The sequence below is a fragment of the Syngnathus acus genome, chromosome 1 (assembly GCF_901709675.1).
Source record: "Syngnathus acus chromosome 1, fSynAcu1.2, whole genome shotgun sequence".
NCBI lineage: Eukaryota > Metazoa > Chordata > Actinopteri > Syngnathiformes > Syngnathidae > Syngnathus > Syngnathus acus.
Window position 1 is genome coordinate 18,015,610 of NC_051087.1, and position 16,204 is coordinate 18,031,813.

At 43.8% G+C, this 16,204-nt stretch overlaps 1 protein-coding gene across 7 annotated transcripts in view; it reads right to left on the reverse strand.

Moving 5' to 3' along the window:
* Positions 1-16,204, reverse strand: part of kdm2aa (lysine (K)-specific demethylase 2Aa) — a 215,357-nt gene that overhangs the window by 128,329 nt on the left and 70,824 nt on the right. For all 7 annotated transcript variants that reach the window (XM_037254384.1, XM_037254353.1, XM_037254394.1 and 4 more), the window contains one exon: positions 16,059-16,136. In XM_037254384.1, the coding sequence (XP_037110279.1) occupies positions 16,059-16,136 (78 nt within the window). The remainder of the gene's footprint in view (positions 1-16,058; positions 16,137-16,204) is intronic.

Below are 16,204 nucleotides of genomic sequence, written 5' to 3' on the forward strand. Positions count from 1 at the left end.
CGACGGGACGATGGCCTGCTGCAGGGAAGTGTTAAAGATGTCCGTGAAGACACCCGTCAGCTCACCAGCGCAGTCCTTCAGCGCTCGACCCGGGATGTTGTCCGGGCCTGCCGCCTTACGGATGTCGATAGCGGCAAGCGTCCTCCTCACGCTGTCGGCGGAGAGGCACAGGGGCAGCTCGTGGGAAGGGGGAGTGGCCTTCAGCGGGCAAGTGCTGTTCTGAGCGTCGAAGCGAGCAAAGAAGCGGTTGAGGTCATTGAGCAGACGGACGTCGCCATCACAGCTCTGCGGCGCGGGCTTGTAGTCCGTGATGGTCTGAATGCCCTGCCAAAGGCGCCGTGCGTCCCTGCTGTCCTTGAAGTGGGCGGTAATTTTGCCCGAGAACGCCCTCTTCGCTTCTTTGATGCCCCGGGACAGGTCGGCCCTCGCAGTCCTCAAGCCAGCCTCATCCCCCGTCCGGAAGGCTTTGTCCCTGGCCCTCAGCAGCCTGAAGACAGCCCCCGTCAGCCATGGCTTCCGGTTTGCCCGAGTGACGACGGATACTGAGTGTGTCACATCATCAATGCACTTCCCGATGTAGGAGGAAACAGAGTCAGTATACTCCTCAATGTCCGCCCGACCGTCGCAAGTGGCCGCCCTCCTAAACACGTCCCAGTCGGTAGAGCCAAAGCAGTCACGAAGCGCATCAGAGGCACCCTCAGGCCACACCCGCACCCGCTTGCGAACTGGTCTGGATGTTCTCACCTTTTGTCTGTATGCGGGCAAAAGCATAACAGTGAGATGGTCAGAAAGCCCAAGATGGGGGAGGGGGGCGGCTTTGAAAGCTCCCTTATGCGAAGAGTAGACCAGGTCCAGGAAGCTGTCGCCACGCGTAGGAAAATCAACATGCTGGTAAAGCCTCGGAAAAACAGACTTCAGATTAGCATGATTAAAATCCCCAGCGAAGATGGTGAAACCGTCAGGGTGCGCTGTCTGTTGGTCACTGACAGCCTGGTATAGTTCACTAAGAGCCGCGACCCTGTCGCCTCCGATGTTGGAAGGCGGGATGTAAACCGCGACCAGCAGAATCGCGGTAAATTCCCTCGGCAGGTAAAAAGGACGGCACTTAATGATCACAAACTCCGCCAGTGGCGAGCAGTGCCTGCATACCACCACAGAGTCCCGGCACCAGTCGTCACGGATGTAGACGCATATTCCACCTCCACGAGATTTCCCCCCTCGTACAATGGTCCGGTCCGCCCGATAGCACGCTAGCCGCTCCAGACGTACAGCCGAGTCCGGAATGTTGACGGTCAACCAAGTCTCAGTGAACACGAGCACACAGCAGTCACGCACCGTCCGGTTCGTAGATCTCAGCAAGCGAATGTAATCCATTTTGTTGTCCAGCGAACGAACATTCGCCAGAAGAATGGAAGGCACGGCCGGGCGAGCCGGGTTGGCCGCCAGCCTGGCCCGGACGCCCCCACGCTTGCCCCTCTTCAGCCTCCTCGCACACCGCTTTCGACGCTTCCCAACCGGGGGAGGAATAGCAGACGAGTCCGGCGACGCTATTGGGCAAAAGTTAGAGGAAATTATACAGGTAGAAATAATCAAGGGCCTTTTCCCTATCCCGTTGATGGAAATCAATTGGGAGGGGAGTATGCAGCACAATGGAATGATCTTGTGCAAAGAGTGCGAACTATATTTCAAAGACGAGCGAATTATGGTCATTTGGCAGGAATAAAACAGAAGCCTGGGGAAGATACTGATGATTTTCGCTTGAGATTTGAGAAAGAATTCAGGGTGCATAGTGGCATCCCATTCAATGATGCAGCTGAGAGTGCTTATCAGCAACATCTGAAAAATGCGCTCCTCACTGGTTTCCCCCCTGAAATAGGCAACTGGGTGAGGAAACATTTGGTGGAAGTGGATATTGCAAGTGTGACAACAATTATGCAATGGGCCAGACATGCTGAAAAAGTTATCAAAAGAGGCAAAAGTTCTGATGTATTTCATCTAGACAATGATGATGATGATGACCTAGATGAAGATACAACGGTCTTCTTCCAAGGGTCCCAGCGGGGCAGAGGAAGAGGTAGAGGCCAACAAGGTCGCAGGCCGCCATATAATTCAAAATCCCCATCAGATTCGGAGACCTGTTGGAACTGTGGGAAACGAGGACACTTTGCAAGAGTGTGTCGTTTTGCAAAACAATACCACTCAATGGGTGGAGGAAGGGGCAGAGGAAAAGCCAAATTTTCAGCATGACAAGCTTCCTCCCCTTTGACCGCTCAAGCTCATACAGAGAAAGAAATAACGGATGTCCATTTGACAGCAGAACATGTCATTGTCAGATTATTAGAACATTTTTTAGATTTTTAGAGCTCCTGTCCATACAAGAAGTATGACAATGCTGTTTTTATGCCCAATGACAAATGACCTTGTGTTATAAGATTATACAAACTTCTATATGCGAGCTGAATCTGAGAGATTGAGTTCTTTAAATTTAAAAACAAAGAAAAAATTCTGATTAATTTGCCAGCAGTTTTTTTTTGTGTTGAGTTTTTTTTGATTGGTGGATTGTTCTATCAGGAACCTTGAGTTGAAAATGGTATATGAATGTTGTGTGGTGAGCTTGGATCAGCGGTGGCCAACCCGCGGCTCGCGAGCCGCATGCGGCTCTTTGCCGGGTTTCATGCGGCTCTTTTACGTTCGCTTCGCTTCGGGGGGGGGGGTTAATGGGACGTCAAACGCTGCGCGTTCGCTTCGCTTCGGGGGGGGTGTTAATGGGATGTCAAACGCTGCGCGTTCGCTTCGCTTCGGGGGGGCGGGGTGTTAATGGGACGTCAAACGCTGCGCGTTCGCTTCGGGGGGGGTGATAATGCGACGTCAAACGCTGCATGTTCGCTTCGGTGGGGGGGGGGGTTGTGGCTCTTTGCGGTACACAGTAAAAAAATGTGGCTCTTAGTCTCTGACTGGTTGGCCACCCCTGGATTGGATGAATTGGGACCAATGTGATAGAAAGACTCCTTTTTGGAGACTGTGTGTGAGATGCAAATGAGCATTGATGACTGATTGCCTGAATGAAAGGAAATAACAGGTTGAATGGTTGAAGTTGTTGGAGACTACTATGGAAAATTAGTCGAGCGACTTTGAAGAAAGAGTGATTTTGAGTAAGTTAAATGCTAAGGAAAAAAAAAAAAGAAAAAAAAAGGTTGCTTTTGGATTGATAATTAACTAGAGAAAAAACTGGAGAACCAGTAACACATGCAGAAGATGTGTGAACTGGGAAATTGAGAAGCGTTTTGGAAAGAAAGTCAAAATAAATGATGATAGAATCACATGTACCGTAATTTTCGGACTATAAGTCGCGGTTTTTTTCATAGTTTGGGTGGGGGGGCGACTTATACTCAGGAGCGACTTATATATGTTTTTTTTCACAAAGTTTTACTTGATCATTAACACATCACTTACTTACAAGTATAGTTGACCACTTCACATGTTATTTTTAGTATAGTTGATCACTTCACATGCTTTGATATCTTTATCTTGAACATATTCAAAACATGAAAAATAGAGAGAAAAAATCAAATAAAGTAATTAACACTTTAAAGCGCCATATCCTCTGGACATGTCCTCTGTCACCAGGATGACAAAGGACGAGAAATTTGATCGATGGATTTAATGATTTGGAGTGACACAAATGGTTTGATAATATTGTTGTTTATGTGATAGTTACTTAAAATATAGTTTATATATCGTTGTATGGGCCTGTGGAATAATTTGAACTGCGGCGCGGCACACGGCATTGTTGACAAAGGACGATCGATGGATTTAATGAATTGGAGTGACACAGATGGTTTTATAAACGTGTTATTTATGTAATAGTTTTTTTTAAATAACTGAATGTTACGTCAGGCCCGTTCTCAGCTCCTCGTTTGTGTTTGTCACGTTAGCATACCGTATCGTTTACTGTTGTTGCTCGTTCATGTCTGTTCTTGGTGTTGGATTTTGTCGAATAAATAGCCCCCCAAAATGCGACTTATACTCCGGAGCGACTTATATATGTTTTTTTTCACATTTTTGGGCATTTTATGGCTGGTGCGACTTATAGTCCGAAAATTACGGGAGTAAAGAACACATCTTGGGTTTAAGGGTTGGAATTGGGGGGTTAGATCACCAACTGATTCCCGAGCGTGGCACCGCTGCTGCTCACTGCTCCCCTCTCCCCCAGGGGATGGATTAAAATCACACGGGGATGGATTAAATGCAGAGGACAAATTTCACCACACCCAGGTGTGTGTGTGACGATCATTGGGACTTTTTATTTTATGACTTTTATTTTTATCTTCCAAAAATGTTTGTGTTAGAAAAATGTATATATATGTTATCATGCGTTCTCTAATCAATGCTTTACCGCAATATTACTGCAATATATGCTTGCTGTTTGGCCTTGCTGTTTTTATGATGTACCACAGAAGAGAAAAGGTACGGCTGGGCCAGGAGAGAGGAGAGGGGTCAGACAGGACGCAGCTGACAACTCAGCAAAAAGAAGACATCTACCGAGACAGTTCCTTCTTAACAAAGACCACTTTGTTAGACAACATGCCTCATTGCTGTCTTGCACCTCAGATGAACCTACAAGTGACCATCAAAGTCTGGGTTTTCCAAACTATCTTGATCGTAAGATTATGTTAGTGCGTATCCAGTAATAAATAACCTAGCTTGTCTCATCCTACACAAGGTCGTAAAACATCCCTTGCTATGTTTTGACTAGAGCTCAAGGGCTTTCTCTTCTCAACTCAAACTCCTTTTCCTCACGTTCTTATTAGTATGTAACACCTGGTGATTTTTTGCTTACGAGGCAAAGCCCACGTGCTCCCCCCTTCCTTTAGGGGCTTTTGTCTCATAATTGTGGGTAGGGCAAATCCAAATAAAAAGAGCGGGAGTGTACACAGATATTTAGTGTAGTGAGATTGTTGTAAACTATCTGTACTGCACTCCTCGCGAGAAAAGACGTGATATTCTGTCTCACTTGTGGTTTGTTTGCTGTTGCTCTTCTCTTAATAGTTGTTCAGTCAGCGAATTAAACCTGACAGTTTGTCAAGGTGTGAGGCATGGGCGTTGCCAAGCCTCAGAAGGAGGGAGGGAGTAGGACAGATAGTGAAAGATAGTAAAAATACAACACTTTACGACATATGGATTCTCTAATACATTTCGCGTCATACCATTAAGTTAAAATTTTCTCAAGCTTTTCAAACTTTTTCTGTAAACAACTGGAAGATGATTGAAAAATGACTAAAGAAGCTACCGTTTTTCCCATGTATAATGCGCAAAATTTAACTAATTTATTGTCCTAAAATCCGGGGTGCGCATTATACATGGGTACAATTTAAAAAACATTTTTTTTTTTTTGTAATTTTGTTTTGAAGAAAATCATGGTACAACAATTTTTGAAGAAAATCTTGTCACGGATGGAGTGTGGAAAGGAAGAGGGCGACCAAGTGCAGCTTGAACCAGGGTTCATTGGAGGAACTCAAAACACAGACTTGGTAAACTAACATAACTCTCTAACAAAACCAACAACAGGACTGACCGACAAAGACGTGGAACAAAAAGACAGGGGGACATTACCAAAGACAGGAACAGAAACCTGTGTTATTGTCAAATATTGTTTGTTTTTTAATCTCCATCGCGGACTGGACGTCATACGGAGGCAGTATCACTGCGCATGCGCACTATGGATCCGATGCGAATAGTCCTCTTCTCTTCTTGACTGACAATGAATGTGATAGTTTAATACATACAATCAGCAAATAACAAAATACGTATTACAGGTAATATTTTATTTCACAACACTTTGCCATGTTCCTTTCGTCTCTGCTGTTCACTTCAAACACGCTCCATACGAACGCAATGCTCTCGTATCAGACCCTTGCTCGATCACCTGCTCGTTTGCTGTCACAATGTACCCTACACAAATCCGAAACATTTGTTGTGGCTCCGAGTCACGACGAGGGGCAAGTTTTGGTTTCCAAGGGTGTTTTTATTCCTCTTCAACTTCTCTCCCATACAGAGCCGCCTTTTTCACATGTCCGCACGTCACTTTCCTCTCTTTTCATTTTAACCTAACTGATCGCGGTGGTGCCTTTATGGGCAGTCGGAGAAATCAACGCCAACAAAAAAAATACATCCAGCCTAGTTAAGACCATACCAAAGACTATAAAAATGGGACCCATTGCCTCCCTGCTTGGCACTCAGCATTAAGGGTTGGAATTGGGGGGTTAGATCACCAAATGATTCCCGAGCGCGGCGCCGCTGCTGCTCACTGCTCCCCTCTCCCCCAGGGGATGGATCAAAATCACACGGGGATGGGTCAAATGCAGAGGACAAATTTCACCACACCGATGCGTGTGTGACGATCATTGGAACTTAAAAAAAAAAAAAAAGAAAAAAAAAAAAAAAAAAGTCAAAATTTGGGTGCGTATTATACATGGGTACAGGCTTTTTTCCAGCATTGGCATGCCATTTTTAGGGTGCGTATTATACATGGGGGCGCATTATACATGGAAAAAAACGGTATGAGGAAGTGGTGTATGTGTTTGGAAGGGCACGCGCTTATGCGCTTCCCTGGCTAATCAACATTTGTTTGACTGATCAAAGGAACCATTTGCTACAGGACATCCATTCCCCCAGCCCAAATCCGACCAAGACCAGAGAATCTCCTTTAAAACAGGAGGCAATAAATGGGATAGCCCCTGTCAAAAATGGTCTTTGGTTAGGAGGAATCATTAGGAAGTGCTCAAACTCTTCTCGCAAACACTCCTATTTGCCCAGTTCAAAAGGGCAATAAAGTTGACTACAAGAGTTGCAAAGAACAGACGAAGAACAGTCCTTGGCATGATCAGAGCACTCAAACTGAAAGATGTGTCAAATGCAAATTTACTGCCGCCTGATCTTTCTTCTCCACAGGTCAACAACCGCTCCAAGCCAGGAGAGTGAGACGAACGACATAAAGGTCGTCAAAAAGAACAAACTGGGCCAGCCATGGTGGGAGGGACCATTCCAAGTCTTGCTGACTACCCCCACTGCACTGAACATTGCTGGAAGGAAAATTGTGACTCCTGTGCTTGTTGTGCTGCACAAGTACATATACAATTTCTCAGACATGACGGATGTGATGACTATAATGTACTGCAAAACGTGGATTGCGTAGATGCTGTTTAGCTGAGCATGTTTTACAGAAACTTGATGATTTGACCATCGAAAATGCCTTGCAAGTGATGGATACAATGATGTACTGTTTCTGTGTTTTTCTTTTTCTTTTTTGTATTGATAGCGTTCTGGTCGCCTAAGGCAGAGTGACCGTGTGAGACTTTTCCTGCATTAAAACATCTTACCGCAGGTTTTTCACTCACACACTAAGTTTGAACTGGAGTATTGAGGGAAAACCTCATCTTCACTGGAAATTATTGCTATCATTGTTTGTTGTTTTTGTCATGTATCACCCTTCACGATCCCCAACCCGTCCCCTGTCATCTTTGGTTTTTATTGATCTTTTTTATTATTTTTATTATTTTTCTTTCTTCATTATATTTTCTTACTTATGTTTGATTGATCGGGTTGACATAATCATATGATAAAACAGGAGGGATATGTTAGGGTTTACAGATTATCTTGATCGTATGTGTTGGGAAAAATATACTTTTTATCATTGGATTCTATGTATCTACTTATGTGTGTAAGATTTTCTACAGGATGTGACATTTTGACCTCGTGATGTTGACTTGGGAGCATATGGCTGGCTAAGGAACTTATGTCTGGAGTCACGAGTTGCGCTATACAATAAGCCCCATTGTTAGCTATCCATAAACAGGACATGAGGTTGTCATGCGATAGCTGAAGCAGACAAACGTCCTATTTAAGTGGAGATCATGAGACCGCCACAGGGGTATCCGTCCCATTTGTCTAGCTAAAGTCACGAGCCGACCATACCGCTTCTGTCCGAGATAGTATCCTGTTGTGCTGTGGAATGTCCTTCCTGTCTAAAGAAGCTATGCATTCATGTACACTTGCCCCATTGTTTGTTCCTCAATAAAAGGCACGACCAAACTGAGGGAAGGCGCGGATCTCAGCCACACTCGCTGTGTGTCTGGGGTTGCGCCCTTCTGCAGAAGTCGCTTGCCATCGAAGACATATCCCGCCTCTGTGAGATTCTGTTCAGATAAATGTTGTGAACCCAACAGTATGATTATGTTGGAATGTAACCTGTAATAAATAACCTAGCTTGTCCTGTCTTAACAAAAGTAGTAGAACAAAGTGCTAAGATCTTTTGAACTGATTGACCAGCTGCAGAGGAAGCAATCAAAGTTGTTTTGCTTACACAACGTCGTAAAAGACCCCCTGCTATGCTTTGATCAGCAGGCCAGGGGCTTCAACCCCATCCTGTCCACTCTCACCCCCACCCTGTTTCTCTCAATAAAAATACTCCTGCAAGAGGCCTGAGTCAGACCTCATTCGATCATCGCTGTACGCACAGCGACGAATGACTCTCCACCTGCAGGTGTTTAAAAGGGCATACTGTCTCCCGTGTGGTTCTTGCAAAAATAAGTTAGAGTGAGCACCACTATAACAAATGTCTCTGCCCAAACAGTCAGAAACAGACTTCACGAGGGTGGCCTCAGGGCACGACGTCCTGTAGTGTGCCCTGTGCTCACTGCTCAGCACCGCGGAGCTCGATTGGCATTTGCCATAGAACACCAGAATTGGCAAGTCCGCCACTGGCGCCCTGTGCTTTTCATAGATGAGAGCAGGTTTACCTTGAGCACCTGTGATAGACGTGAAAGGGTCTGGAGAAGCCAAGGAGAGCGCTATGCTGCCTGCAACATCATTCAGCATGACCGGTTCGGTGGTGGGTCAGTGATGGTCTGGGGAGGCATTTCCATGGAGGGACGAACAGACCTCTACAGGCTAGAGAACGGCAGCCTGACTGCCATTAGGTATTGGGATGAAATCCTTCCACCCATGGTCAGACCCTACGCTGGTGCAGTAGGTCGGGGGATCCTCTTGATCCACAACAATGTGGCAAGAGTATGCAGACAGTATCTGGAGGATGAAGGAACTGACACAATTGAATGGCCCTCACGATCACCTGATCTAAACCCGATAGAACAGCTCTGGGACATAATGTTTCGGTCCATCAGACGCCGCCAGGTTGCTCCTCAGACTTTACAGGAGCTCACTGATGCCCTTAGACAGATCTGGGAGGACATCCCACAAGACACCCTCCGTCGTCTCATTAGGAGCATGCCGCGACGTTGTCAAGCATGCATACAAGCACGTGGGGGCCACACAAGATATTGAAAAGAATTTTGAGTTGCAGAAATTGAATTTAGGCAAAATGGACAAGCCTGCCACATCATTTTTTCACTTTGATTTTTTGGGGTGTCTATATACTGAGCCCTCTGTAGGCTGAAAACTTTTATATCCATCAAAATATGTGGCATCCTTTTGTTCCTGACATATTAAACTGTCCATATCAGTATAGATATCCCAAAAAAATATTTCACCATTGAAATCTGATGTGTTTTCAAAGTGTTCTTTTAATTTTTTTGAGCAGTGTATATATATACACATTCATATATCATTGAAGATTTATTCTTTAACTATACGTATCATGACAATAGCATAACATTAGCTTACCTGTAAAATCATGTTACTTTCTAAACCCACATGCTTGTAAAAGTAAAGGTGTTTTTTTGTTTCGACGTGCTCCTTAATGTTCCTAGTATCGCGACCTCCATAGCTGATCATATCTTGACAGAGAATACACAAAACCTTCCCCGGGACCAATGTTCCCTCTAAGCTGCGCGCGTGCGCAATTGCGCACATTCTCAGCGCACAAGAAAATCTATCCAGCGCATAAACAACATCAACATAACGTATTAATTAATATTAGATTATAATATATTATTATAATATATTATATCAATTATAATATTATATTAATATTATACCTAATCTAATTAATTCGCCCAATAATATTGTTTTTTTTGTTTCTCACTCAGTGAGTGACAGGTGTCCAGCCAATGATGCGATACGGTTCACTTACGGTACGAACAGGCAGCGATACATCCACTCACCAAGCCACAGTAAAAAAGAAATGCAGTTCTTTTAAGATGGAATGGCTGTCGGAGTATGTGCAAATTGAAGAAAAAGCGGTGAAATTGGGTGAGATTTTTTCTTTTTCAAGTGAGAAAGGTCTACTCTGCAAAACATGCAGCGATGCCAAAGTAGCAAGTGAGTTTTCAGAGGGAAAAATGTGGACTGAATGGAAGCTGGACTATCTCAAGCGTCACGTTCAGCATAAAAGTCATTTAAAAGCTGTCGAAACTGTACGAAGACTCAAGATGGGACAGGAGATTGGTACTTTATTGCGGGAGAGCGCAAAAGACAGACAAAAAAGGAACGAGTTGTCACACAAAACAAAATCGGACCCTGAACAACTTAAAGTTCTCATTGACAATATTTTACTTGCCATCAAAATGAATGCATCAATGCTGTCAGTTCAACAAATCCACGATCACATGGTCACATGATGTATGTGAGTATACCAGAAAGCTGGCGAAGCAAAAACTATGCCTTTGAATTTGTGAACTCAATCAATGAGATAGTGCAGAATGAGACTATGTGCAGTATTAAAAATGCACCCTGGCATACCCTGATAGTAGATGAGAGCACAGACATATCAGTACACAAAATGCTAGTCATATATATTAAATACAGGGAGGAAAATGATGTTAACTACAAAACTGTGTTTGTTGGCATCATCCAGCTGACAGCATGCACTGCTCAGGATATTGTGCAAGGAATAACTCAGTTTTACTCCAAACATGGACTGGACATGCAGAAAATGGTGATGCTGACCTCCGATGGTGCCTCAGTAATGCTAAGAAAACACAACGGAGTTGCAGCTTTGTTAAAGCGCCAAATACCACACCTAACTGAACAACATTGTGTGGCCCACAGAGAGGACTTGGGCATTGATGATGCCTGGAAAAATGTGCCTTTGATGCGAGATGTTGAAACTCTTCTTCGAACTGTCGATTCCACTTTCTCTCGGTCCGCTGTGAAGAGGGGCAAAATGGAGGACCTGGCAAAGATTCTTGATGAAGATGCACTGTCATTCAGGCCTCTGAACAAAGTGCGATGGCTGTCGCGGCACCAAGCTGTCAAGCTGTTCTGAGGAACTACACTGTGCTTACAGAATTCTGTAAAAGAGAATTCACCGATAACAGAGATCCAGTGGCAAAGTACTGCTACAAAAAGCTGAGTGATTCAAAATTCAAGGTTACTATCACTGCTCTGGGAGATGTTTTGGGTGAGCTAGCACAACTCTGCCTCACTTTACAAAGACGCAACCTCACTGTGATGGAAGGACACTGCTTTGCTAGAGCAAAAATTGAGAAGTTGCGTTCCCAATACTTGAAGGAGAAGGATGTACAGTGGAGCTACCGTGTCAAAGAGGCAATGGGGACCTCATCAGCTGATGGCAGAAATACTGGTGAGATTACTCTTTTTATTAGTACCGTAATTTTCGGACTATAAGTCGCGTTTTTTTTCATAGTTTGGGTGGGGGGGCGACTTATACTCAGGAGCGACTTATATGTTTTTTTTCACAAATTTTTAGTTGATTATTAACACATCACTTACTTACAAGTATAGTTGACCACTTCACATGTTATTTTTAGTATAGTTGATCACTTCACATGCTTTGATATCTTTATCTTGAACATATTCAAAACATGAAAAATAGAGAGAAAAAATCAAATAAAGTAATTAACACTTTAAAGCGCCATATCCTCTGGACATGTCCTCTGTCACCAGGATGACATAAAGGACGAGAAATTTGATCGATGGATTTAATGATTTGGAGTGACACAAATGGTTTGATAATATTGTTGTTTATGTGATAGTTATTTAAAATATAGTTTATATATCGTTGTATGGGCCAGTGGAATAATTTGAACTGCGGCGCGGCACACGGCATTGTTGACAAAGGACGATCGATGGATTTAATGAATTGGAGTGACACAGATGGTTTTATAAACGTGTTATTTATGTAATAGTTTTTTTTAAATAACTGAATGTTACGTCAGGCCCGTTCTCAGCTCTTCGTTTGTGTTTGTCACGTTAGCATACCGTATCGTTTAGCCTGTTGTTGCTCGTTCATGTCGGTTCTTTGTGTTGGATTTTGTCGAATAAATTGCCCCCCAAAATGCGACTTATACTCCGGAGCGACTTATATATGTTTTTTTTCACATTTTTGGGCATTTTATGGCTGGTGCGACTTATAGTCCGAAGATTACGGTAAGCTGTGTGATCACATGGATGCTCGTTTTCCAGAGGATGAATTGAAGGAGTGGTCCGCATTTGACATTGAAACATTGAGCTCAGACATCAGTTTTGACTATGGATCAGCAGACATTGCCACACTGGCAAAGAAGTATGAGGCCATTCTCCACCACCCACCACAGTCTATGGAGACTATTAACAGTCAGTATGCTGAATTCAAGTACATAATGAAGCAAAAACTTAAACAGGGGTCAATCAGCACATTCTCAGATATGGTTGCTGCAACACTTAGATGTGAGGAGCTAAAGGAGATCTCACAGCTTGTGGATATTTGTGCTACATTTCTAGCTTCCAGTGCCGACTGTGAAAGAGGATTTAGTTTAATGAATCATATCAAAACAAAATCCAGAAATCGTCTTGAAGTGACACATTTGGACCAGCTGATGCGCATAAAGTCAAAGCAAGAAGCAGACAAAGCCATCAACCTGGACAAACCATTGGAGAAGTGAGAAGGACAGACGTGAAAAATAAGGTAAAATTTAAGTCAGATTTGTGCATATTCTAGTGACGGTTATTAAGATTTTGTCTTTATGGATATTAATCATTAAATGTTGTTACTATTAGATCATTTATGGGTAGTAGAAATGCCAAGAAAAACTGTGTAATTAGATATTTTACAGACAAAGTGTTACAGGAATTTGCACTGTATCACAAGCTACAGCACAAGTCATTCTTCTTGGTCCATTCGGCGATGCTGGTGCCTTCTACCGCACCTCGGTATCTCTTCGGATCGGATATTTTATTTTATTTTTTTTTCTTCCTGGGACCGGGATCATCGGTTGAGCCGGCGTAACTCTACGGCGGCTTCCTGCTTATCCGGCCAGTGATGACCGGGTCCCTCGCCTTGGCCTTGCAGCCGCAACCCCTGTGGGGAGTCCGCTCCCTCGTGCTCGTCGGTACCAACGACTTCCGCCATGCTAGCCCCGTGGTGACCATCTGCACGTGCCCCGGCTGGGTGCCCGGGACGCTGCTCACACGTTTGCCTGCTTTGTGATGTTTTCACCGATTCACGACCACGGTCCATTGGGCGCCGTTGAACTGGACTGCCCTTACACCTGTCGATGGACCCCGTGGAGGCTATTTTGTGTGTTTTGGGGTGTTCTCTTGTATTGGGGGTGCTGGTTGGCCGCTGTTACTTTTTTTCCTTTGTCTTTTAGCTTTATTTTGCTTTGATGGCTTTTATCTTGAGCACTTTCTGACTTTCTTTGTGGCGCCGTTGTGTGGCAGCCTTATGAGAGTTATTGAGTTGCGCTCATGCCATGTGTGTCTTTTGTATACCCATTCTGTGGTGTGGATACTGCTGGGGCCTGAATTTCCCCACCCCTGGGGACCAATAAATATTCAATCAATTGTGCAAAAATGTGAATGTTTTAATGTGAGCAAAATGTTATGTCTGAAAGGTGTATATGTCTCATATCTTCCAGAACAGGACCCTCAACCAGGCCAAAGCAGGACTCTTCCCATGGCCAAAGCAGGACTCTTCCCATGGCCAAAGCAGGACTCTTCCCATGGCCAAAGCAGGACTCTTCCTATGGCCAAAGCAGGACTCTTCCCATGGCCAAAGCAGGACTCTCACATACTGTATAACATCTACACATCCCATTTTTCAGATTTTTGTCTTTTTTTAAGTGGACCAAATTACTTATTTAAAAATAAAGCGTGCATATCTGATGTTGCTCACAGTAGTCCTCAGTTTGCTCAGGGAGCTTGTGTGTATGCCCAAATACATGAAAAATTAGAGGGAACATTGCCCGGGACATCTACTTTACGGATATGTTCCGTCAGGCATGTGGTTACGGACTGTGTTCTGAGTTGTACGCTGACGCTGCTCTCGAGCCATGCCCATCTGAAGCAGTTCTTGATCCCGTTCGGCTTGTCAATTTCTGGTCATTTTTCTCCAAAACCTTTGCCATGCTGGCGAAAACTTTTGCTGAGTAGGCCCTAGATCTATCTAACTAAATAACTCGTCTACAAGTGATGAAAACCCAATCAAAAATTCACATTGTGGCGATGTAAAAACAGTTCTCCGCGTAAGTTAAGTTAACAAGTGGAAACGATGTGACGAAAGTAGCGCCAAAATGCTGCCGAGAATAAGGCAGATGTTGTCGCATCACTGCTGCCAGTGAGTTGGGTTTACAGAGGCAAGCCAATTTCCGTACTAATTTTGCCGTGAGATGTGCCAAAAGATGCCGTCGCGGTGGGCGAGCGAATGCTCGCGAGTCGCCGAGGCGAACATTGCCCGTCTAGCTGGCCGGCCGCTTCCCCCCAATAGATAAAAAAAAAAAACTCTCAACGGATTTACACGATTCACGACAATGATACTTTCGACGAAAAAAAAACACGGAAATCCGCGGATCCGCGAAAGATTCTCATCCTTGAGAAACAGAGGAAGAGGACTTCGATGGGTTTGATTGATGACGATTACCGATAATAAAAACGTGAATACCAAACTCAGTTTATCTCCTGCTCTATGTTTAAATACGCACACTTTTGTGCTTGTTTTATCCGTGTGTTTTACCATGCCCACGCCTATTGACGATTAAAAAAGTGTAGTACCGTATTTTCCGGACTATAAGGCGCACCGGACTGTAAGGCGCACCATCAATGAATGGCCCATTTTAAAACTGTGTCCTTATATAAGGCGCACCGGACTATAAGGCGCACCATTAATGCATCATGTCAGATTTTTAATCCAAATCAAATCATTCGCCATTTTATCTTTTTTATTTCAACTTCAGATGCAACAAATTACTTTATAATCACAAAATAATGATCCAGTCTTTTTGATTCATGATTCATAGTCTTCAGCGGGCCACTTATGATTGATTTCATGACACAATGCTTCGGGCCAGGTTAAATTTAGGAATTTGGTCCATATATAAGGCGTACCGGACTATAAGGCGCACTGTCGGCTTTTGAGAAAATTTAAGGTTTTTAGGTGCGCCTTATAGTCCGGAAAATACGGTACTTAGTAATCCATACTTTTATAAAACACAACCAAACTCAGTTTTGCTCCCACTCTATTTTTAAATACGCACACTTGTATGCTTGTGTGTGTGTGTTGTTGTTGTATGGCTGATGTAGTAAATAGCGCCATGAGAACATTAAAGGGGGAAGTGTGGGCGTGGATTTGCAGTGCGCCCTGTGTGTGTGTTGTTGTAAGGCGGACGTAGTAGAGAGCGCCATGAGAACGTTAAAGGGGGTTAGTGTGGGCGTGGATTGTATATATAAAACCCGCGCCCTATGTGTGTGTTAAATACAGTAATGGCACACTTAACTGAGACTGCGCCTTTTAGTACGGTGCGCCTTTTGGTCGTGAAAATACAGTACTGTAGTTTACTGTGTTGCATTTTGATCGAATGCATTCATGAGTATCCTTGCATGAATGGGTTTGCGTTTGGGGAAAAAAACCAAAAACAATGTTTGGAGGCAAGACTTGTATATATCCGTTGTTTGATAACATTTGTGAACTCTAGTAAAAAAAAAAAGTTAACGAAAAGATTCACGATTGAGTTACAATTCCATTTCCGCTACTAGCCGACAAGCATACAAAGAATAAATCACTTCAGGGAGTTATCAGTTCTGTCAAGTTTCCCAAAAAGATTTGATAAACATTCTCAAACAACACTGTTAGCATTAGCTCAATATGTGTGGCTGATACTTACCCTTTTTGGCCACTTGACAATAGGTTTTCCAGTGAAGGATTTTTTTGAATCATCATTAGCATGCTCCTTTAGTAGTGTCTGCAAGACAATAAATTCTGTAAGTACAACTAAGAGGAAAGGATTTTGAGAAGATGCTACAGTAATGT